General features: G+C 38.7%; 1 protein-coding gene across 3 annotated transcripts in view; it reads right to left on the bottom strand.

Moving 5' to 3' along the window:
- Positions 1-2,364: 2,364 nt before the first annotated feature.
- Positions 2,365-24,322, bottom strand: part of LOC112119087 (rho GTPase-activating protein 29) — a 74,649-nt gene continuing 52,691 nt past the window's right edge. For 2 of the 3 annotated variants that reach the window (XM_024217641.2, XM_024217642.2), the window contains exons 5-24: positions 23,965-24,037; positions 21,369-21,435; positions 20,734-20,871; positions 20,384-20,448; positions 19,673-19,783; positions 19,492-19,572; positions 18,993-19,181; positions 18,594-18,731; positions 16,674-16,864; positions 13,202-13,368; positions 12,403-12,531; positions 12,123-12,221; positions 10,629-10,792; positions 10,138-10,326; positions 9,821-9,958; positions 7,416-7,648; positions 5,119-5,425; positions 4,846-4,954; positions 4,289-4,408; positions 2,365-3,782 (exon numbers count right to left, since the gene is read on the bottom strand). In XM_024217641.2, coding sequence (XP_024073409.2) covers positions 2,875-3,782; positions 4,289-4,408; positions 4,846-4,954; positions 5,119-5,425; positions 7,416-7,648; positions 9,821-9,958; positions 10,138-10,326; positions 10,629-10,792; positions 12,123-12,221; positions 12,403-12,531; positions 13,202-13,368; positions 16,674-16,864; positions 18,594-18,731; positions 18,993-19,181; positions 19,492-19,572; positions 19,673-19,783; positions 20,384-20,448; positions 20,734-20,871; positions 21,369-21,435; positions 23,965-24,037 — 3,616 coding nt within the window. In that variant the 3' untranslated portion in view covers positions 2,365-2,874. The remainder of the gene's footprint in view (positions 3,783-4,288; positions 4,409-4,845; positions 4,955-5,118; positions 5,426-7,415; positions 7,649-9,820; positions 9,959-10,137; positions 10,327-10,628; positions 10,793-12,122; positions 12,222-12,402; positions 12,532-13,201; positions 13,369-16,673; positions 16,865-18,593; positions 18,732-18,992; positions 19,182-19,491; positions 19,573-19,672; positions 19,784-20,383; positions 20,449-20,733; positions 20,872-21,368; positions 21,436-23,964; positions 24,038-24,322) is intronic. The other variant, XM_024217643.2, reaches the window with a different exon arrangement.

The following is a 24,322-nucleotide window of genomic DNA, read 5'->3' as shown; positions in this document are numbered from 1 at the left end:
TTTCTTCTTTCTTGAAGTGGAACCTCTTCTCACATCTCAAGAAGAAATCTTCAACCTCTCCTAATTTGTCATTTTTGACCTGCCTACTGCTGCCAGAATCAGACCGAATTTGCTACTAGCCAGGTTCTCATATAAACTGCTCTACTGCCTTTTAAGCCATGTGCTCAAATGAAAGAAATAATTCTGGACATCTCAGAACTGCCCAGAGGTGTCATAGTTTTGCAAATGCTTCCCTGGGAAATTGGAAGTTCAGCTTTGTGAATCTAACATTTCTGTTCCAGAAACTAAGTTCAGGGTATAGCCACTGACTGCAGCGTCAGGGTTTTTCATAGATTCATAGATTCTAGGACTGGAAGGGACCTCGAGAGGTCATCGAGTCCAGTCCCCTGCCCGCATGGCAGGACCAAATACTGTCTAGACCATCCCGGATAGACATTTATCTAACCTACTCTTAAATATCTCCAGAGATGGAGATTCCACAACCTCCCTAGGCAATTTATTCCAGTGTTTAACCACCCTGACAGTTAGGAACTTTTTCCTAATGTCCAACCTAGACCTCCCTTGCTGCAGTTTAAGCCCATTGCTTCTTGTTCTATCCTCAGAGGCTAAGGTGAACAAGTTTTCTCCCTCCTCCTTATGACACCCTTTTAGATACCTGAAAACTGCTATCATGTCCCCTCTCAGTCTTCTCTTTTCCAAACTAAACAAACCCAATTCTTTCAGCCTTGCTTCATAGGTCATGTTCTCAAGACCTTTAATCATTCTTGTTGCTCTTCTCTGGACCCTTTCCAATTTCTCCACATCTTTCTTGAAATGCGGTGCCCAGAACTGGACACAATACTCCAGCTGAGGCCTAACCAGAGCAGAGTAGAGCGGAAGAATGACTTCTCGTGTCTTGCTCACAACACATCTGTTAATACATCCCAGAATCACATTTGCTTTTTTTGCAACAGCATCACACTGTTGACTCATATTTAGCTTGTGGTCCACTATAACCCCTAGATCCCTTTCTGCCGTACTCCTTCCTAGACAGTCTCTTCCCATTCTGTATGTGTGAAACTGATTTTTTCTTCCTAAGTGGAGCACTTTGCATTTGTCTTTGTTAAACTTCATCCTGTTTAACTCAGACCATTTCTCCAATTTGTCCAGATCATTTTGAATTATGACCCTGTCCTCCAAAGCAGTTGCAATCCCTCCCAGTTTGGTATCATCCGCAAACTTAATAATCGTACTTTCTATACCAATATCTAAGTCGTTAATGAAGATATTGAACAGAGCCGGTCCCAAAACAGACCCCTGCGGAACCCCACTCGTTATGCCTTTCCAGCAGGATTGGGAACCATTAATAACAACTCTCTGAGTACGGTTATCCAGCCAGTTATGCACCCACCTTACAGTAGCCCCATCTAAATTGTATTTGCCTAGTTTGTCGATAAGAATATCATGCGAGACCGTATCAAATGCCTTACTAAAGTCTAGGTATACCACATCCACAGCTTCTCCCTTATCCACAAGACTCGTTATCCTATCGAAGAAAGCTATCAGATTGGTTTGACATGATTTGTTCTTTACAAATCCATGCTGGCTGTTCCCTATCACCTTACCACCTTCCAAGTGTTTGCAGATGATTTCCTTAATTACTTGCTCCATTATCTTCCCTGGCACAGAAGTTAAACTAAGTTTAACTAAACTAAGAAGTTAAAGTTTTGTTTGTTTTATTTTCAGAAAGGGAAGTTTGATGAGACCTTTAATTTCTTAAAGCAGGAACAAAAATGACTCCTTTTTCAAACTGAAACATGAAAGTATTTCAGTACAGGTGTATTAATACTAAACCCTAGCAAAGACCAAGAGTCTGTATTTTAATAATTTAGAAGAAAGCAAGATAGTACAGAAACCATGGAGTCAGCAAAATGTTAACAAGTTAATATATTTTTTAAGCAAATATAGCAGTGTACATATAAAACATTTAATACAAAGTGAAAAACCATTAGATGCACCTACTAATGCTGATTTTTTTTTGGTTATTTTCACCATATCTCAAAACTATACTCTTCATTTCAGTTACATTAGGCAAGAAGTGAAACTGACTTATAGCAAGGGAAAGCACTGGCTATTTTGTAACTGGGAACGACAGCACCACTGCAACGGGTACTCACCCGAAGGTCATCTGAACTAGCTAGGTTGTGTGTATTTGATTCACTCACTAAGTTATACTACCTGTAACTGGATATGAAGTCATTTCTGGTTTTCACTACTACAGCTCAGTAAGTGCATCTTTCTGTACAAATAACATTAAAGTGACAACATTGAAAACTGGCAACAGATGAACATATTGGCATAAAATATACATATATAACACACAATTATAGGCCATGTTGGCCAGTATGTAATCTATTCAGGAGCAAAGCTTTAATTGCAAAGACTGGAAAACTGAACAGAAGCTTTTACAGAGCAAAGCACAAGCTTTGGTTTATGTTTAAACAGTTGAGCATCAAACTCTCCATCTTTAGTACAAATTTATATTGAAAAATGGCTCCTTCCATTGCTGTACGCAAGAGCAATCATTTCTTGCTATAAATAATTCATTTCACCCAGGGAATTGAAGCTCAGTGTCTTACCAAGTGCACCTTCTATAGCTCCATCTACATTGGGAATGCATTTAAATAGACCTTTATGAAAATGTACTGAATTAAAAAAAATTCAACTTCATTTTTCCTTCACAGTTTCCTCCCCCACTTTTAAAATGCTGTGTTGTGTGTATATATATTTCCAGTATGGCACAAAAGTGGGATCCTCAATGGGGGGAGGGAAAAAAAAAATCTATATTGACAAGATCAGTAACCTGTACTAACGTTCCAAGAAGTATCTGCTGCCCTATACAAAATGAGCTTCCCTGTGTTCTAATTCTTGCATACGTTTTGGTCTTAGTCTCTTATAGGTGGGCTTCAGGTCTAAGGGATGAAGGTCCTCTGAGCTCATTTTTTGTTGATTTGCATGCTGTCCAGGAGCACCTGATACAAGTGCAGAGTTCCTGATCAGTTTCACAGTGTTATCTTGGGCAAGAACAGAGCTAGCACTGGCTGCCGCACAAGCATTAGGAACAGAACCCTCCTCATTTTGCTTAGCTTTGTTATTAGAAGGTGGTTTATAAAAAGTTCCTGGTGGTGGCTGCAAAGTTCTTGGTGGTCTGAAAGCAGCAAGAGGATTAGAATCTGGACCATTCCCTTCTGTTGTCATCCTCACAGATCTGACAGGTACAGTGTATGGCTTATTGGGAAGTATGGCATTCACTGAATTGTTACCAACACTGTAGGATGAAGATAAGGCAGATGCACTCCCACTCTCATGTGCTCGGTTCTCCTGGGGTACATTGGTCATAATCATTGCTGTCCTTGGAGTCATATCATACTGTTTATACTGCTTGTCCCAAGTTTTCCTCAGAGTCTGTGTGTCGTAACAAGAAAGTCTGCAACAGGCATTAACAGCAGGAAGTGCCTTAGTCTCTGAAACCTCTTCAATGGTAGGACTCCTGCCAAGCTTTTCTGGACTTAAAATTGCTACATTTCCTGAGTTTCTCTCATTCAAAACACACGGAGGAAGCATTCGATCTACAGGTAAACTCACAGGACGAATAACTGGTTTTGTCCTTGGAGATCGTAACTGGACTTTGGTTATATGGCGACTAGGTTTTATAGGTAGCAAATTACTGACTTTACAACCATCTTCAGCTAGAGAGAGAGACAGTTCATTGTCTTTGTCTGAAACTGGAGTCACAGTATTGCCTAGAGGGAACACAAATGAGTTTTACTTTGTCATTTTCACTAGATAACACTTCACAGATTCAGTGCAACTTTGACCATTTGGGCTTATTAATATACCCAACTGCATATGACAGCTGAAGAAAAGGAAATAAGTTTATTTCGAATTTTGTGACCTCAAAATTGAGGCAACAAGTCACTATAGAACCCATTAGTGCCGCTAAGGAATTAGACTGCAATTCCACAAGTGTTTTTTAAACCAATCCCAACACACTGTTACCAAGCCCCTCACCACCAAAACAACAGTTGAAATAGCATTTCCTAGAAGTTGTATGTTTCCCCTTCTCCAGTCCATTGGACTCAAAGAACAAGAATTTGATGGAATCAAGTATGAAGTGTCATGGAAACTATACATGCATTTTAAAGAGACTGAGGTGGTTGTGCAGTTCCCAGTACTCACCAACGTGCGCACAAGGCAGACCTGCAAAAAATGTTCTTTGGAAAATGGTTATGTAATTAAAGCAGCTAACCTGGCGCTTTTGGAGTAAGAATATTAATATCCAGAACTGTGGTAGCTGGGGGTTCTGATGGAGAATTCCTCTTACCAAAGTCCTCCTGTTTAGTTCTAGTGAGTGGCAGTGAGATACGTTCTAGGGAAGAATAGAAAAGCAGCTGTCAAACGCATCTTTGCTGCTGGGCCCCATCCCCTTTGCTGAAATCACCTATATAAATACAACAATCCAAAGACTGTGCAACAGCCTATTAAAATTTAACCTAACATACTAAAAAGAGTTGTTGCCTTTTTTTTTTTTTTTAATTTAAACACACACACCAGGTATATGGCTCCATGAATACAGGCTTCTTCAGGGCCACCTGAAGCATTTAGTCCTTCCTTCCTCTAACAAACACGAAGGGTACATCAGAACAGTGAATGTTAAGTAGCTTTGGGAGTTTAGCAGACTTTCCCCTTGTTTGCACTTAATTCATCTTCACAGAGTAAAAAGATGTATTTCATCCTAATGTATTTATGATTGGTATTTGGTCACATGGCAATATACTGCCCCAAGATTCACGAAGAGCCACTAACCAGTCACGGATGCATCTGATCTCTCTCTTGTGTTCTTGCTGTCATCTAGTTGCTCAAATGATGAAGCAGTTTCTGAAGCTTTACTCTCACTTGGAATTAGCAGGATGCCCTGTCAATAGAAATCAGATCAGAAGTGAATGAAAATTTAAGAAAAATATATCTCAGACTAAAATGTTAAAAGATTTCAGAGTGATGTATGCAACATTCAAAAATGCAGCTCAATTCCACACCCTTCAACATGATACCGATTCTAGTTTCACAACAGTTACTCACTTCCTTTACAGCAATAAATGACTTCCTTTGCTGCTGTGACTCGCTCTCTCCTGTTGATGAAGCAGTTTTAAATGGAGCAGCATTTTCTTCAGACTGAACTGCAGTTGAGAGTGGCTGCAGCGAAACATCAAAGATCTTTTCATAGTAAGTTACGAGCAGCTCTACCACCCGAGCTTGATATGGATAGTCCACAAGTGAAGAGAGCGAAACCGCGGCATCTGTCTGTCGTGGCCTGATTAGAGTTGGGCCAAATATTATGCCAAGATTGCTAGCTGACATTTTATTTTCATCAGATTGTTCAGTCACTCTGTATAAAAGAAAATGTGTCAGGTTATACAGGGTTTTTACTTCTTTGGAAAGAATACTACAGATATTCTATTTTTCAACAACTATGCTGAAAAGAACTACAAAGCCCACACATGGGCTGGGTGCTCTTACCTACAGCCAGGAAGGCAGTATTCGGCATGGAAGTACATTTCCAATTCAGCTTATGAAAAGTACATTAGAAGTGACTTGTGCCAGATACCATTAATCAGGATGTGGGAGACGACATCCAACACATATTATTATTATATTTTTTATAAGATTTATTTTAGCTTTGCAGTTCACCTTTAAGATGTCAATCAGTGTCATTCTGGTCACACCGCACTGTACGCTCCTATTGATGAATAAATACATTAAACTTAACGGTGGACTTAAGTGTATATGTAACTTCTTAAAAATGTTTTCAAGGCCAAACTTTTCAGCAGTGGGTGCCTAAATAAGTTTGACCTGATTCTCAAGGGTACTGAGTACCCTTGGCTCCTATTTATTTCAGTGATATTTGTGGGTGCTCAGCAGCTCTGATAAATCAGTCGATAAGTCTGACTTTCTCTTGGTTATCATGAAGCTGTGGCCAGAGAGCTCTACGCACGACTGTCATCTAACAGCATGCACCAGTTTAACAACCAGCCCTACCATGTAACCTAACTTTACGATATCAGCCTTACCATAGGAGCCTTGACCTGATGCTGAGGATGGGAAAGCAAAGTTGGAAAACAGTTGTTAAAATGTACAAGGTAGTTCTGCAAAGTTTTGGTTTTTTTTTTTTTTAAATATGCATTTAAAAAAAATAATAGATCTTGATTCACCCACTGTATCCAATCCACGTTCCCTTGTAGTGAAGTGGTAGCTTCAGGGAGTCAGTTGTGGCTCCATGATTCAGAGCCACCTGACCCCTGTGCTCATAGAGAATTGGTGTAGCGGAGCTCTGCTCCACCATGCCCCCTCCTCAGAATGCATTATATGCTGGGGGTGGGAAGAGACAATGGAGTAACCTCCAACTGCTATATACAGGCAAAGAGTTTCCTTGCACAGGGAGAATTCTCTCCTGACCATCTCCAGCTGCTCTAAGGCTTACAGGATGCAAAGTGGCTCCTAGTCATTTAAAATTATATAAATTTTGCAACTCTGCAGCATCACTTGATGTTAACCTGACCCTCCTTTCCTCTCCCCCACACTCCCCACAGTTCACCTCCATGCTCTAGTTGGATTCTGTGGTAGCTAGGACCTTGCAGAACAGTGTAGAATGACAGAACAGGAGGTGGTTGGTCATAGCTCCAGGGAACCAAAAAATGAAGATGCGTAGGTTTAGTGTTCCCGATATGTTGAATGCCCAAACAGCAGTATTGTTAAGGAAACAGCTTTCAGCATATCAGGTTAGGAAAAGAAAAAACTCATTGTCGTCTGACAACAGGGATGGGACAACCAAATGCTGGTCTCAATAAACAAAATATAAATGTATGTCTTGCCTGCTGGTCAAGACACCAACCCGCCTCTGAAGTGCCTGAATGTAATGACTGACTGGCCCATCCAAATGCAGACCTGCCTCTTTCCAGAGAAACACTAGCAATTCAGAAGAAACGGAAGATTTATCTTTTTTGCCGGCCACTTTGCCAAAATTTCTTCTCTGGCAACAGCAAACGGCTACATACATAAACCCTCTGTTTGAGGTGCAGCATGGGGTACAATTGCTATTTCTGAGAGAAAAAAAAATCAGGAGGCTAGTTCTCATTTTCAGGCAATACATCCAGAAAGTCTACATTCAGGTCAGAGCAGTGGTTTATCCTTAAGGAACACAAACTAATTTTGAAAATGAATGGAGCTACATGCACAAATGAAACCCTGTAATATTTACGACAGACATCCAAAACTGTGGGCATATTACCTTAAATTTTTTTTTTCTTAGCCTGCAGTATATAACACTGCTTATTTTTCAAAACAACATTTGCAGGTTACCTTTAAGGTCTGTCTCTCACCTATGAAGATGTCCTACAAGGTACTGAAGAGTGTTATAGTTTGGTATTGGCAGCTGTTTGAGGAGATCTTTCATTTTGATGATTATTCTGTTCAGTTCAATACAAACTGATTGTCTTTTCTTTGATCTGGGGCTAGTCTGTTTCATGTCCAGTTCCTCATTAACATTCTGACTCTCTTTCGCAAGTCCAATGAATTCGTTGTAAAGCCGAAACAAAATCAAAGGTTCTGGGAGCTAAGGGAATAAGAATATGTTAGAAATATATTCATGTCTACATTTTACCTTGTCTATTTCCTTCCTGTCTACTACCAACTGCTGTCTAGTCTAGAGCCTTTCCTTTCCTGGAAGGGATTTTTAATCATTGCTCTTAGAATTCATACCACAAATTAGCAAAGAGAGGCCTGGATTAAAAAACAAATATTCCTCTCAAAATACCACGGCATTGTGCTAGTAAATAACAGCCGCAAATAATGAATGTTCATGGTAAAGAGGCACATATTACATCAACAGTGACTGTTACGGAGTAACATATTATTGTAATATTGCACATGCGTGCAGACACACACACACACACACACAGACACGTGTGTATATAAACACTGACATAGCATGACCATGACAGAATCAAAGGCACTGAAGTAGTATAATGTTATATTATCCCAAATATTGCTGCTAAATTTGGTCCATAATTGTTACAAAAACAATTTTAACATAGCTTTCTAACATTTCTATTGTTTTTGTTCTTTTTAAAATTCCAATGAAAATGTTTTAAATATTCCCTTGCTGTGCATTGCAGTAGTTCATGAGAATCTGGAGAGTCTCAAAAGGACAGCAGCATAAAAAAGATTAAGTGACTTGGACTATTTTCATTGCTCACGCTCAGATAACACAAAATAGCAAAATTAAACAGATCTTTTAAAAATTAGTTTTAATCATCATCAGTGTTAATAATAGCATTTAACTCAGGGTCTCTAAACAATATTATAGCACTTTCTTTGAACTCTCACTAACATGGGGGGTACTGGAAGTCTCAAGTACCATCAGTACCTTTAAGAATGTACTGCTCTTACTTTTGCCACCTATCCTCATTTAAAATTTGGACAGGCTTCCTCTCACAATTTTATCATTGCATCTAAAAACTAACACTGATACCCCAGCCATCTCCTGAATAAACACTAACTGCGAGGTGGTTCATTGGTAGGATACACCATTTGTCAAGGACCAAGCTGAGAAGGCAAACTAATTTTACCTGTGACCCCAAACACATTTGAAGCAGTCTCCAGATATGAAAGGCTGGAACATTAACCCATTATTTCAACTGGCCTCACAAAATATAGTACTTCTGGGGGATTACTGTACTTCTTGGGTGGCTAAAGTCACTCTGCCTCACAATACACCTCAGGCATGTAATAATCCCCCAGAAATCCATAGCCAGTCAGATTTTATAGCCTAATTGTACTGAAATTAACTTTAACGCCACAAAGAATGCACTTCAAGGTAAAAATGTTTTCCTAGAGCTTGAAAGTGTCTTAATTACAGGTTTCCAGCACTTTTGTGTGTGTGTTCAGCACACAAGAATCATTCTTAACAGCCAGGCCTAACTAGAACTGCACTGAAAGGATTAGACACATGGGAAGTAATAAGACAGCAGGTAGTCATGTTACTTATTTTCAGATTTTCTTTTGAAGTGATTGTAATTAAAATTCAGTCTTCCTATAGTGTCACAAGAAATCCTAATTTTAGTCAAAAACTCTGTGCATTATCTGTTAAAGTAGCAGTAAAAGGCTAAGGTGGCATTTTCAAAAGCATCTACGAAACTCAATGAGCACAAATCCCATTGGAAGCCATTGGGACTTGTGTTCCCAAGTCACTTAGGCACTTTAAGCTTTAAGATGGAATTCTTCCCCAAAGAAAGTGGTCTAATCATGCTGTATTGACCATTTTATGGAACATGACACTCGTTTATAGGAGTTTAATCCAAATTTTTTGGTCAGACCTTTAATAAATGTGGCTGCCACTTAAAGGGCTGGATTGTGCTTTCACATGAACTTTCATGAATGTCAAAAAGATGCATCATGCCACCAAATTAATTTTAAAACTGAACCTCACTAGAAATTGGCTACAGGGGAAAAAAAACAAAAAAAAACCTTCCACAAATGGCATCGTACTTATGTATACTGCCTTGAGTGGAAAAGCACAATATAGTATCAATTCTAATGATAGTTTCATTATTGCCATTGCCTAGCACCATGAAATCCAATTTGCAAACTGAAAATACAGGATATTCTATTCAACAATTTTCTTCAACAATTACAGGGCTACTGAAAAGTATTTTTCTCCACTCTCACGGAAGAAGTTTGCTATAACAATAGCTTTGCCGTCTGGACTCTAGAGTGCTCTACAGACCTGACGAAGGTATAATTTAAGGACGTTACTGATGTCATGTGCATAGAGCTCTGACAGTTCCACCAAGTCCTTTCCATTTTCAAAAGCTTGACAAAGCTTTTCAACTCTTGATTTGGCTCCATTCACACGATAGATACCCTGAAATGGGGGGGGGGAAAAAGTCAATCAAAAAACAAAACAAAGAAAAATTGTTCTTTTTGCTCTAACCGCAACTGTGAAACACAGATTTGAATGTGACAGTACAGTATTATCAGTTTAAACTATTTTCAGACTGGATTGTTAGTATTTAATCTTTATAATGTTGAGTTAAGCTGTACCTTTACATTCAGGGCTCTGCTTTCAATTTCAGAGGTACATTTTTTGATGATGAAAGGGATGCCATCAGGGACACTTTTAGCAGCTTGAGCAAATTCCACCCCAAACAAATGAAGTCTTCCATGCAGTTTTTTGTGCCCACACTGAATAGCTAAAGTCTCTAAACATTTCTTGTGGCAAGCGAGTGAGCACTACAAGAAATAAGGTACATAAGAAAAATAACGTCACATACCTCAACATAATTGGACAGCACTAATGTTTCATATTTCGAGTTTGTTTATATTATCCCATATGTTGTCTAGAGAGCAAATTTACAATTCTGTAGTGCCTTGCTCTTTGGCTACGTGTTAATGCTAAAAGGTCACAACATTGTCTGAGAATTTGTAGATTATTGCTACCAACAGAATACGAGTGTTAAACTTCCCATTCATCTTCACATGAACGCCAACAATCAGCAGCTGTACAATATACCGCAGTGTTTCCAACCTCTTACCTCCTCGCATTCTGCTCCATGGAATACCACTAGGCTGTCACATTCTCTGCATTTAGATGGAGCCCTCAACTTTCTCAGCTTGTGTGTTTGAGATGCCTTGGACAGAAGAGTGTTTCTAAAAGGTCCCGGTGAATTGGCAATTTCAGACGTTAAATCATTTACACCTTGAAACAAAATTTTGCTGTTACGATAATTTCCAAAATATCTGGTCAAACATACATGATGAGGATACAGAATAAGTTACATTACTCCATAACCAGTAATCACCTTTCAGGAAATAACTATGACACCAAACCTGTGAAAGCAATACTATATTAATTTCCATGTATTATGCAGGTTATAGAATAGTTGAATAATCAGCCGTAATATAAACTTTAATCAAATCATATTAATAAATGGTCTCATATAGAGTCCAATTTTGTGCCCATGATCAACTATGGGTTTAAAATGATAGCATTTAGATTTCTAACTGATTACCCCCTATAATTCAGTCAGCTAGGTGTGCAAGTTCCATCATATGTGCCCAAATAATTGTACATACAAAAATGGAAGCTGCCTTTACAGAATTTGGCCTATAATAGTTAAAATACTCTAGACATCCTTTGACTAATGCTTCTTCACTGCCATAAATCTATTCAAATTATATATACAGACACAAAAGAGAATATCAAAATACACAGAGACCTCTAAATAATTCTATTCCACTCCTATGACCCCAGAGATAGTATTTTAGAGTTCTGGAAAAATTGTGCCATCACTGGTAATTCTTGTGACTTGTTATTTAATGTAACTCTAAGTTTTTATTCAAATTAATGTTGACAAACCTCAAAAACGTAAAATCTTACTCATAATTTTGTGCTTTCAGTTAGGTTTTATGAAATATAAGAAAACAGTCTAGAAGCTCAAATGGTATTTGGTTTTGTTTCTCCAAGGCTGTCATGTTGTCAAAAAAAATCCCCACGTCAACCTAACAGTATGTTTTTCACATTTAAGCTGGGGGCATCAAACATGATGCCAAGCCAACTGGACTTAAAGGATAAAACCTCAGTTAACATCCTAAACATTTGGATCTTGCAGATAACGCGCTCTCCTTGTCTGGGTGTTGTACCTGGCAATAGAGAAGACCCAAATACCTGGCATCCAGCAGTGTAGCTCTTGCTGTGAGCATTAATGCTGAAAACTCCTTGGCATCAGATGCTGAGATAACATGAGCCAAGGGTGATCAATGAAGCCCCATCATTAGAAGTGTTCAAGTGAAGATAGTACATTAATCTAAATATAGAAAGGACAATACTACACTATTTCATAGAAATTAACTAGATGACCGAGGTGGTCCTTTTTGACTGTGTATAAAACAATTTTGTGAGCATGTCATTTTTAGATGGATTCAGTTTGATTTTACACAAAGCAGCTAAAAACACAATCACTCTTAAAAACAACAAAAGCCTTCCACTAACTTACTAGAATGTAGGGCTCAAAAACATAATACATTACCACAGTCTGAAGGAGAAGGTGGTTCCCTTTCATCAAGATCATCTGCAGATGACATAGTGCCAGTAGATGGTGTTCGGGGAAGCCTTCTCTTAAAATCCGCTATGGAAGAGAAGACGTATTTTCAGACTCTTGAAAATACAACCTGCCCAACTGCATATTCTCAATATGGGCTCAATCTAACTTCCAATAAAGTGAATCTGAATTCTTCCATTGACAAAGACTCTGGGTCAGGTTCAATGAGAGGATTTCAAATCCAAGTGTAACTGGGAATGAGCTGTACCTGGACTAGCAGATGGAGAGTCCATGGATCGTGATTCGCTGCTTCCTCCTGCACTTTCAGAGTCACTGCACATTCCTCCACTTTGGTTGCCAACTGACCACGATCTGAATGGTAGGGGTCCTCGCACTGCTTTAAAAAACAAAACACTAAGACTTAAACACAGCCGGCTATGAATGCTCTTAACTGAGAGCATCTTCAACCTGGGTTGTAGAAAAAGAGGAATATTACTGCAAGCTAAGCCAAGCCAAGTTACATAAACAGTCTCCACTGAAAATAAAGTTGTTGCATGTATTTGAGAAAGCTTTACAGTACGTATAAAAAACAAGTTTTAGAAACTTGACATTTGTCATGTTTTAGTGACCAGCTGAAACCAAAAGGGTATTCTTTAAGCGTTAGATTAAAAAGTTTCTTAAAATTGCTTGTTTTACTCTATTATTAAAATTTTTGTTTCAATACATAAATTTATTATGAGGATTTGCTGTGACTTGCATTTCACTCTTTTTGGCAATGAAACTAGATTGCTCAGCTAGTCAGTTTTACAACTGGTTTATATGCACTAGCACACATGCGGTGTTTAGGATGCAAACAAAGCTTTATTTAAAATACACCTTTTGTTGTTGTTAAACAAATGCTATATTGTGGGCCTAAGCTACTTAAAGCTCTTCTAAAAAAATGTTGGTATCTATTACCTATCATATGGTACATCCAATTACTGGCAATGGGACACATCATAGTCACACCTGCTTAAGATGACCTTTCTATTTAGAAATGAAAGTCTAATGAAATATGAAAAACCTACCTTGGATATCTGTGCTGCTGGAAGACCTCTTCTCCCCAATTTTTTGGAAACGACGATAAGACGGGCTTCCAACATCTTCTAAAGACTGGGTGGGAAAGTCTCCTGAACACTGGGATAAGTTTCCATGTGATGTATGGGCACTGTTTGTTGGTTGTTTACTAAAAGCCCTTTGAAGAAAAAAACCACTCATTGGAAAGGGGCCTGAATACAGTATTCAATTAAAAACTCCCAAGGCATTCAAATGCTTAATATTTTTACTGTTCACATCAATGGCAATCTCAGAGTGTATCATGGCAAATATTTACGGCCAAATATTGCTTGTCGATTACATCAGGGGAGTCCCACCTATGTAACAGAGCAGAATTTGGCTCTTGGTATTCAGGTACCAGTAGTACTCCTCATACAATCAATCTTTGAAATGTCTCCATGAGGTTGTTATAACCCCTATTTTGCAGATTGTGAAGTTACAGCAAAAGTTAACAGATTTGTCCAAGACTAGAGGAATTCAGTGGTAGATCTGAGATTAAACCTCAGCAGTTCCTGCCTTCCAGTCCTGTACTTCCCTCTAAGGCTTTGTCTCTAAAAGTGCCGGTGTGCACAGCTACCGGCGCTCGTTGGGGGTGAAATATTTTTGTCGCCGGGAAAGTTGTCTCTTGCCAACAAACAGTGGCTACACTGTGTGCCTTTTAGCGACGCGGCTGTAGCAGTACCTACAGTACTGCTACAGCCTAAATATCATTTCTCCCATAATACATAGCTGTTTGCTACTTAAAATCAATCTAAATTTAAGATTTTTATCTTTGTGCCACTGGCTTGACCATGATTATGCAACTATAGCATATAGACTTTAAAAAGGCTCAGAACAGTTAATTAGACTAATATATTTTTAGGAGTACATAAAAGACTTCACAGTGCTGCAGAAAGCTTCTAGTCTCTGGTAAGTCAGCTCTCAAGATGCAAGGAAAGAAAGCAGTTAATGTAATTAGTCTAAAATGCTGAGGCACCATAGGGACAAAATGGCTTATTGGCCAACTATAGCCTTAGGAAAGCCTGTGCTCAATCAGCTGTCCTCTACCCAGGAAAAGGGAACAGTTTTGAAGTCTTCTTTACAAGAGAGCAGTTACAACAGAGTGTCTTAGGTAAATACTATTCTAAAGAATAATTAAAAGTGACCATTTCAAGTGCATGGGGAATCACAATGCCATGTGAAAAAGAGTAGCATGGTATGGAAAAAGAATCAGCTATGAAACACAAACTCTAGGAGGTAAATATTTTGAGGGATATGCAATGTTTTTAGAATGCCATTCCTACTGATTTTTTGGTAGTTGCATAGCTAAAGCCCTTTAACTCTGAAAATTCAGGCGTATGGGTCTAAATTAATGAAAGGCAGGACATTTACAGACAAGTACTAAGAATCTCAGCCTTAACTTTGAATTTCCTGGCTTTGGCTGGTGCAAATCTGAGTCAAGCACTAACTTTCTGTATTTAGTTTCCTTTTGAAACGAAATGACAACTCTTTCATGTAGAATTGTGAAAACAGAAATCGAAATGGCTATTTTTGCTCTTAAATTGTGAAGTGCCACAATGACAATTTTACATTGAGTTTAAAAGACTGAAAGGCATTTAGCCTCTTGACGTGCTCAGTTGAGATGCTGTTTTGCAGTCTTTCCAGTATCGCATTATTCATAACCAGAATTTGAGGTGAAATAGTAAAAGTTCCCAGGGTACCCAGAAAACGGTACTTGTTTCGGGTAAGTGTTCTAATACAGTTGTGATTAAGGCAGCCATCCCAAACTCATGCCAATAAAAGCTTGATGTCATTAACAACAATTCGTATTACAGTAACATCTAGGCTTCACCAGATCAGGACACTATTATGCTAGAGGCTGGACAAACACACACTACATTCCATTTATTAGTGATGCCGATATTAACAACTTAAATTTAATAGCAACATTTTGTCAGGAACCAATCCCATCTCATTGACTTTAATTGTTAATGGAATTTGGATATTGGCAACAGGCATGTCACTTCCTAACAACTTTTTTTTTGGGGGGTGGGGGGGGAAAAGAGAGGAGAGAAGGAGGGAGGAAAAGAAAGGCCACAGGCAGGTTTGTGGGGCTGCAGGGAGGGAAGGAAGTGCTGGGGGCTGAATAGAACCTCCCCTTGCACTCTCTAGGCTGCGTCCTGCCCTGGGCACCAGTGGCTTGGGTCCAGCATGTCCTAGCACTTTTTCCCCTGTGTGCAGCAAACCTGCTACAATTGGGGACCCATCGGCCACATAGGAGCGAATAGACTGGGGCACCTGCATCCCTCCCCAATGGGGGAACCCCGGCCAGAGTCCTGGCACTGTGAGCTCAGATGGGAGACTGCAGGCAGGGCAGCAACAGAGAGAGGGACTTCAGCCTGGATGTCAGGGCACTGAGGGCCATAGAATCATAGAATATCAGGGTTGGAAGGGACCTCAGGAGGTCATCTAGTCCAACCCCCTGCTCAAAGCAGGACCAATCCCCAGACAGATTTTTGCCCCAGATCCCTAAATGGTCCCCTCAAGGATTGAACTCGCAACCCTGGGTTTAGCAGGCCAATGCTCAAACCACTGAGCTATCCCTCCCCCCAACCGGTGGAGGTGCACACTACCTCTCCCTGCACTCTCCAAGCTGTGTCCTGCCCTGGGGGCCCGGGTTCTGCACATCTCCGTACTTCCTTGGCTGCAACCCCGCAGGCAGATTTGCAGGGCTGCAGCCGTGGAAAGAGGTGCTGGGACATACCAAGCACTGGCCATAGGCAGATCTGCAGGACTGTAGCCACAGAAGGTACATCCCACTGCTTCCTTCCCTGGCTGCAGCCCTGCAAACCTGCCTTCTGCTTAGTAGCTATTTCCAGATAATGGCAACTTTTTGCTGGGAACCGAGAGGTTGCTAATAAGCAGAATCTACTGTACACCAGAAATACTCCATGCAACAAAACGCTTAAACACTTAAGACAATATACAACCATGTGGATGTGGTGGCAGCAAAAGCTGCACAACCCATGTATTTCTCATGCCTTCTCTAACTCCCACCTTCCAAGGTTGCTTCACTAAATTCATGTTCACTCCTGTTACAGCATGTCTTACAAACTAAACACACTGTTCAAGATCAAGATCTTTCATATTACCAAATAGCTATACCTAGACATTAGCAAGTTGATTCTAGTGATTGAATCAAAACAATTTATCTATGTTCTTTTTAGCCCTAGTATAAATAAAGGGGAAAATACAACACTCTGGTGGGTTTAGTTATAGCATTGATGTCTAATTAAACGTGGTTACTGGATAATTCAGAGGGGCCTAAGTCACAACTTATGGTAAAATGGCAAGTTCTATTTTACTCTTGTACAAATTTAGTTTCACCGCTAGGTGCATCCTTCTGTAAACATTTTCCTCACATTTAATTTCAAGTAAACGAGTATCATTAATATTAGCTCTCACCCATCAACCTCGGAACTCTGAATTTCAAAAGAACCTGATTCAATGGGAATGTCTTCTTTTGGCAAACTTTTCACAAACTCCAAATACTGCTGTCCTGGGTCATAGAGCTTGGCATTCTCACAGAGGGTCTGACAGTTAACTGGAAGAGATACAACCTGGGCATGCTGCATTTGGAACAGGTTAACTGTTGCCTGTTATGAAATAAAGATTAAAAAAAAGTTTGGGGCATTTTAAAACATTTACAAGACAGTTTATACGAAATCCACCCCTAAGTTGAATTTTTTTCCCTAACAAAAGTTATTAACCCACTTTATTGAGGACTCAAACAAGCTTGCCAACTCTATCATAAATATTTTCTAATACTGGATTAGTCAGAGACAACCCTGTGCTCTGAGTGTCCCTAAACCTCAGACTGCCAGAAGCTGGGACTGGACAACAGGTGAGGATCATTTGATAATTGCCCTGTTCTGTTAATTTCTTCTGAAGTATCTGGCACCGGTCACTGTTGAAAGACAGGGTACTGGGATAGACAGACTGTTGCTCTGACCCAGTATGGTCATTCTTATGTTCCCCAGGTTTCCAAGCACTAGTTGTACCCTCTTTATCCTCAATGTCACAAACTGCTTTCCCCATATATCTATCCCATCTCCAGCTGGTGAACATAGCACCAGTGTCTCTCCATTTGGATTGGTGTGTCCAGCAGAGATTTCTGTTCCTCCCATCAACAGACAAAAGCCTCTATCAGGGTGAAAGATTGGGAGTTCCAACCCCAGGTTGGCCTATATCCTATATTTTAAGGTAACAGATGACAAGATTTCTCCCCAGGATGCAGACTAATTTAAAAGGATATTGGCTGAGGAGGTCTGCAGAGGGTCAAAGAAGGAATCCTCTCCTCACAGGCTAGGAAATAGGAGCCAAGCTACTGCAGCCTCGGGGTTACAGTAATCACTGCTGCACTTCCACCCTCCTCCAGAGGGGATGGATTCTTGCCTTGTGGATTCATATACCTGTGGCTCCACCACCATTGCTGCTTTGCACTAGCAAGGAGGGAACCCCATACAGCTGAGTTTCACAATGTGAACAGATATGGGTCCCACGAATAAGTATATAAATACTATGTAGCAAAGCTGTTGTCCTCATTGTGAACTGAAATATCTCCTCCTCCTCCTCTGTATTTGGTCTTTTCTAACAAAGTTTAAAATTAGTGAGTTAGTCTGCATAGTAGATTAGTCATCTAAAAGACCAAAGCAATGGGGCTTAGCTTCTCTCCCTCCTTCACCCTTCCTCAAACTAATTCCTGACTGATTATACTAACATGACAGCTTCTAGCCTTATGGAAGCAGCATTTCTAAATACAACAACCTTTTTGCTTATGCAGGCCTATTGAATTTCATATACTGTAGCCAATCAAAACTGAATTAATGGCAGCTTCAAGCACATCAATGTTAATGGGTTCAGAACTGTACTTGTGTAAAGTTACTAGCTTTCATTCTGTACTCTTGAACAAGGAAATGTCTTTTCTAACCCTCAAACAAAAACAACATAATTTGAACAAAAGTTGTACCCATGAGCAACAGGCACAAAGTAAACCCAGGGCAAAGGCTCTCTGCAATGATCACTGGTGTTCATACAGAAGTTTACAAAAATCCCATCTACATTCAAAATTCTTGCAAGGCAATAGTTTATGAAGAACATATCTTAAGGGACCTTTCTATTCTTTTCAATGGGATGGCCACTAGCATGAGAAAACATATATTATTTTTAAGTAGTCAGCACCGTAAGCTGGTTTTCTTTTACTTTGTTACCCCTTCAGGTAAATGTATCAACACCTCACTCCCATAAACAGCTGTTTAAAGGTTATTTTCTAAAGCCTGACTTTCTTTTTGAGTTCAGAAATAGTTTTTAAAAGAGTCTCCTTACAGCTTTAAGGGTAAGATCACACTGAAAAACAAGTTCCCGAAGCTGTGTTAAGGTATCACTTTTGAAGCTTTCCAGATCATTTCGCTTTTCTTCAACTTCTGCCACGCTGGCTTTGTAGTGTTCACAGGCCTCTTCAGTCTAAAAAAATAAATATATATATAGAGATAGGTAACTGATGGACCACAGAAATAAGCTAAGAAAAAAAATGGATCAGCAAGCTTGTAACTGAGGGTTCCTATTAAAAAAAAAAAAAAAATCAGTATCTAAAAAAGCATGGATTACAGAAAATTACAAGCAAAACATTGGCTTACTTATCTCTCATTGTCCAAGCACAAGTAAAACCCGAGAACACTGTCATTGCAAAAAACCACTTTTGGAATAAACAAATAGAGCTCTTACTTTCTGTAGAGCCTCCTCTTCTAGCTTTCGCTTTTTCTCCAACTGTTTGCTGACATCTTTCACAAGACTGCTGCTTGTGCTCAGATGTTCTTCCTCAGCACGAATGGTGGAAGATTTTGCCTTCTCATACTCCTCTTGACGCTGCAGGTACAGTAGCTTTGCTTTTCTTAGAGTAGCTTCCAGTTCTTGCTATACAATATACAGTGCAAAAGCAAAGAATGAATCCCTTTGCATCAAATAATGCAATTATGCAACTGGAAAAGAGGCTGCTATGTAAAGGCCTCCATTTTACTGTACTGACTACAAGCAACATCTGAGGAGCCTTCACCCTACAGCATAACCCTATGGGTTATGAACTGCAGCCAACGAAAGCTGTGGGTGGCTTAATATGGGTTTAGATATCTAACTTTAGGTACTCAAGTTTGTAAGTTCTGGCCTGCATATTGAGCAATTTTTGAAAATGCTGGACACTCCGTGTTCAGTACACAGAAATACCAACCATTTTCTTCTGTTCTCGCTGCCAAAGTTCCTTGATATCTTTCCTTTGTTTATCCAACTCATTTTTTCTTCCTACAAGAGGCTAGATAAGAAAAAGTTTATAAGCTAAATAATAAAGTCATATTTTGTTAGAAAGTATGCTGCTATGCATTGTAACAATTACATGTGGAATAAAATTTTACCTGCACAAATTTGTTAGTCTGGAGAGCAGCTGCTGTTTTTTGCCAAAGCTGACTGTTCTCAATATCATTTTGAAAAGCGTTTATGAATATAGACTGGAATGGCATGTAATCCTAGGATTAAACACAAAAGAAACTAGTAACATTGCAGGGTAGAAGAGGAGGATGTAGTCATTCCAGATCCTAGTAGAATTTAACTAGATCCTCAGGTTTTTGCATGTGTGAAACCCAGAATTAAAGCTGTAACGTGAAGGTTATTGTTATAATTTTCTCTAACAATTTCACTTCCATTAAGAGAATACTTAAAGAGAAGGTTCCTACATGTCTAAGTTTTGTGGTTACTAAGCACACTGAAAAATAGCACACAAAATAGAAGCATGATGCAAGGTAGCTTTTTTTAAGGAATGTAAGGAACTTTTACTGAAGTTAATTACATAAAGACCACTCTATACTTCCAATAGATATGTTCAGTCATCAAAATTTCCACACAGAGTCAAATGAGATTCAGAAGGGTTGAGCTGATAATTTACCATGTAATCTCCTTTGTATTCACTTATACAAAAATTAACTCTTCAGTGCCCAGAACTGGGACTTCCAAGAGCAAGGAAGTTATTTTAATTTTGAAATTGGATACCAGCCTAAATATCCCATTTGGTTTTTATTTATTTTTTTTAAACATAAGTTTAAAAAAAATAGAATTAACTGAACACTCACCTGGGGTCCAACAATAGCTTTTGCAGTTTCAGCCATTTTTGCTAAGTTTTTAGCACATTCCACTTCTGTGGGGGAAAAAATTGGATTTCACACATAAACGTTAACGGTAACAGCAACTGCACCAAACATCAAACATGGTTTGCATTCTTATTTTAACAGAAAAGGACAGACACACCATCTTCATTTTGTTACAATCTTTCAATTACAGGAAATGGGTAACAATTCTATTCACTTCAGTTGAACAGCTCCTAATTTAGAAATCAGATTATTGACAGTCCGCAGCACAAGCCTGACAACAGATTTAATTCCACTGTGACAAAGCTGATTAGATGCCAGAAAGAGCCACTCACCCAGGCTAAGTTTTTTTTCTATCCATGCGACTACATCCTTGGCATATTTTGACCAAGCTTTAGCATAAGACAGAGCCGATTCAAGTCCGCTGTCATTTCTTAGGAGCATGCTATCGACCTCTTCAGCCCGAAGATGTCCTGAAAATAAAATGTCAAATGCAAAGAAGTGAATTTTAGACATGACCACACACCGACAGTGAAGCCAGTATCAGCCAACTGTGAACACTAAAGCAGCTCTGATCTAGAGTAGTTCTTTAATGCTAGTTGACTCTAAATAGGACTGACAGGGGTTTTAGAACAAATTAAAGGGTCATGGTATTTTATCTTGCCTAGTTGTATGGTCAGCATAACTTTCTTTAAAAAAAAAAAAGATAACCAAAAACACTAGTCTCAATTACACACAAATGTGGCTCAGTGCTAGTCTATTTTCTCCAAAAAGTTAATAAGCACAAATATGGATTCTCTCTCAATTTAGATTTCTGAATTCATTTTTAGTCTTAATCTTAATATGCCTGATTAAAAAACCCCTGAAGTATCGAGTTTATTTAGAGAATATGTTCACAGTTATGAACATATGCAAGACAGAATGTACAAATAAAGTAAAGAAAGATGCTCATTCATGTAAAAACATCTACCTGTATCTTGAACATCTTCCCGTTCATGTAGTGATCCCACAGACTCCACAGAAAGGTTTTCAAAAGACTTGCATGTAATAAAATAAAGTGCGTTAGAGCAGAATAGTCAAACCAAGGACCGAAAGCATACTAACAAAACAAGAGGAGCTACCTGCCTTTAATTTTTCATAATTTACCACTGACATAGCAAGAGATGGAGCTGGGCTAACTATTTATGCTTAAGAACTTCTAAGCTCCTGAGACAGTTTAAATGCCAGGAAATTTTTACTTGTCTTTTAAACATTTTTGAGCAGTAGTCTTCTAATTGTTTAACAAAGCAGTTGACATTGACTGGATCCACACATCCTACCCTGCACACACAGACAGACACACAGACAAACAGACACACCTTTCAGCCAATCAGTGGAGTTCTGGACAAGAATCAGGAAAGTGATAGAACTACGATAAACTTTTCCCCCACCCGCTCACCAGCATTCATTATGTACATTAAGGCTAAGCATATAAACTTCCCACAGATTTACTCTTATCCTGCAACTTCTCCATTCCATTCCCCCTTTTTCTCTTACAAGTCCTTTAGTAAAAACTTTCAAGTAATTTCCACATTTTTCATCCACTGGTCTCATTACAGACGCCCTTACTGCTATGATCTGACCCACTGATGAAGCAAATGATTTCAGTGAGCCTTGTATAATGAAGGGTTTGTGGGAGTGGGCTCTTCACTCTACACCTTATGTTATTCTTCAGTAGTTTCCCTTTTTTAAGATTCTGCCCAAGGCAACCTTCTTAGCAGGTCCCTTACTCTCTACAACTTTCTCTATTAAGATATACAAAATTAAATAAGAGCTACACAAATATTGGTCTAAGACTCCCGATCAGCTCCAGGTTTAAGACATTCTCCCCTTTATGTTTTTCAATCATCATAAAAATTAACTCATTCTAGAAACTAAGCTAAACTTTAAGCACTACATGACTAACTGAAGAAACACAAGCACTTCTATAACTTAATTTGCAACAAGAGTTTGAAAATAAGTTTATCTATCAAATATGTTTACTTGTTTAGGCAATTTTTCTTCCTGATTTTTCTAACTTTTCATATGGAGATTAAAATCAACCACAGCCTGTTTCTGTTTTGGTAACTTCCTGGTTCAGGTTTTGGTAGCATTAGTTTTGTTAACAGCTTTGCAGACAGGAATACACTAACTTACACTACCTCGGACTGTCCACTCAGCTGCCAGGCAGAAACCACTGAAAGTTCTTCATGGATTTCCTAAGATTCCAAGGGGTCTTGTTTGCCAGTTAGTTTTAAGGCTCTGCTTTCTAAATTATTTAGGAATTTCTTCATCAGTTCCTTTGAACTTCCATTATTGTTTGTTTTTTATTGTCTTTTCACCCCAACTTCATATTTTCTCATTCTCCTAATCATTTAGCTACATGACATTCATGATTTACTCTTTAGGATGCCCTATGCACTTCCAAAGAATCCATGGTTAAGCAAATTTGTGTAAAACTGCCTAGGCCAAAGTATGTTATAAAAGTACTTTCCTTGCCTGCATAGACAGAAAAATAAGTAATAATTACTTTTGAACCCAGAATTAACACACACTTCTCCAAGTCCCTGATTAAACACTAGCAACATTTTTGAAAAGTTTTCCCCACTGTTGCAGATGAACAAGTGTTAACTTTGGGAGCCCATTTATGTAGATGGACCACTGGCTGTCTCATCTAACTCTGTTGGGAACAAGTCTATACTGCATAATGCTGAAAACTGTTACAGTTGCTGGAAGCCTGTCTACATGAGGGCTCCTGAAATTAAACAAACCAACCAACCCCACTTTCCCTAGTGTAGACAAGGCCATGGAGAACAGTGTATTAGCCTTGCTATAACCATAGATCTCTAAAAGTTAAAAAAAAAAAAAAAAAAAAAAGTTTAACAGTACAGGAAAGAAAACTTAACAAGACTTGACCATAACAATGCTACAGAACTATATCTTAAAGATGCTTTCTAGTAGCATAGACAGTGCCTAAAATCATGCACTCCAAGATCTGGGCTTGAATTTCAGCTTTCGTTCTTGATACTCTAACAGTCTGGATCATCATACATACTGATTCTTAACTATATTTTCTTGCATACAATATACACCGGGCATGGCTTACCAAGTTTTTGTTTTTTTCCAGCCTGCACAGCACTGATAATGTATTACATTCTATATATTTATTCATAGATAATTAAACTTGGGCTCTGTTTCTAGGTCCAAAATGCTTACTTTTAACAACCAGAACAAACTTAAAAAAATTAACACTTTATTGGAATCAAGCAATGTAATTGCTCTGCTGGATAAACTTATTTTAAACATGAAATAATCTAAACAAGACTGGCAAAAGTGAAACATCACTGGTATTAAAAACATGAAAATATTTTATACAGGGAAGACTTAATGACACTATAAAATGGCATTTACATTTTAACTGGTTTAATCTTTCAGAAAATCAAACAAATTAATCCAGAAACAAGGATATTCAAATTAAGATGAAAAGACTATGAAAATTTCCTTTACAAATATGATTCCATACTCCCAAAAGAATGCGTTCAGCCTACCCGACTTCTACGAGATACAGGAAGTCCCAGTGACGAACCATTGTCTACATCTCCCATAAGGAAGTCTGAAACACTGCCACAAAAACAGAAAAAAACTGTTTCATTTGTTTGTTACTTTTGAACAGAATTTCTACAAGTCCCTCCAAACAGAAAGTTAGGTGCATATTAAAGAATCCATCTATCTATTTTTTAAAAGCTCTGCAAAACAGTATGTTCAAAAATAATCTATTTTCTTTTAGCATATTCAAACTATCAAGTTTTTAAGCTATCTTCAAGAGCAACAAAATCCCAAGACTGCTCAAGGTGTGGTTTACTTAAGTTCATGTCTCAACCAAACTTTATCTAGAAGACAAAATGA

The sequence above is a fragment of the Terrapene carolina genome, unplaced genomic scaffold (assembly GCF_002925995.2).
Source record: "Terrapene carolina triunguis isolate 2854851 unplaced genomic scaffold, T_m_triunguis-2.0 Scaffold211, whole genome shotgun sequence".
Lineage (NCBI taxonomy): Eukaryota > Metazoa > Chordata > Testudines > Emydidae > Terrapene > Terrapene triunguis.
The sequence above is the reverse complement of the archived record's forward strand: the minus strand, read 5'-3'. Positions and strand labels throughout refer to the sequence as shown.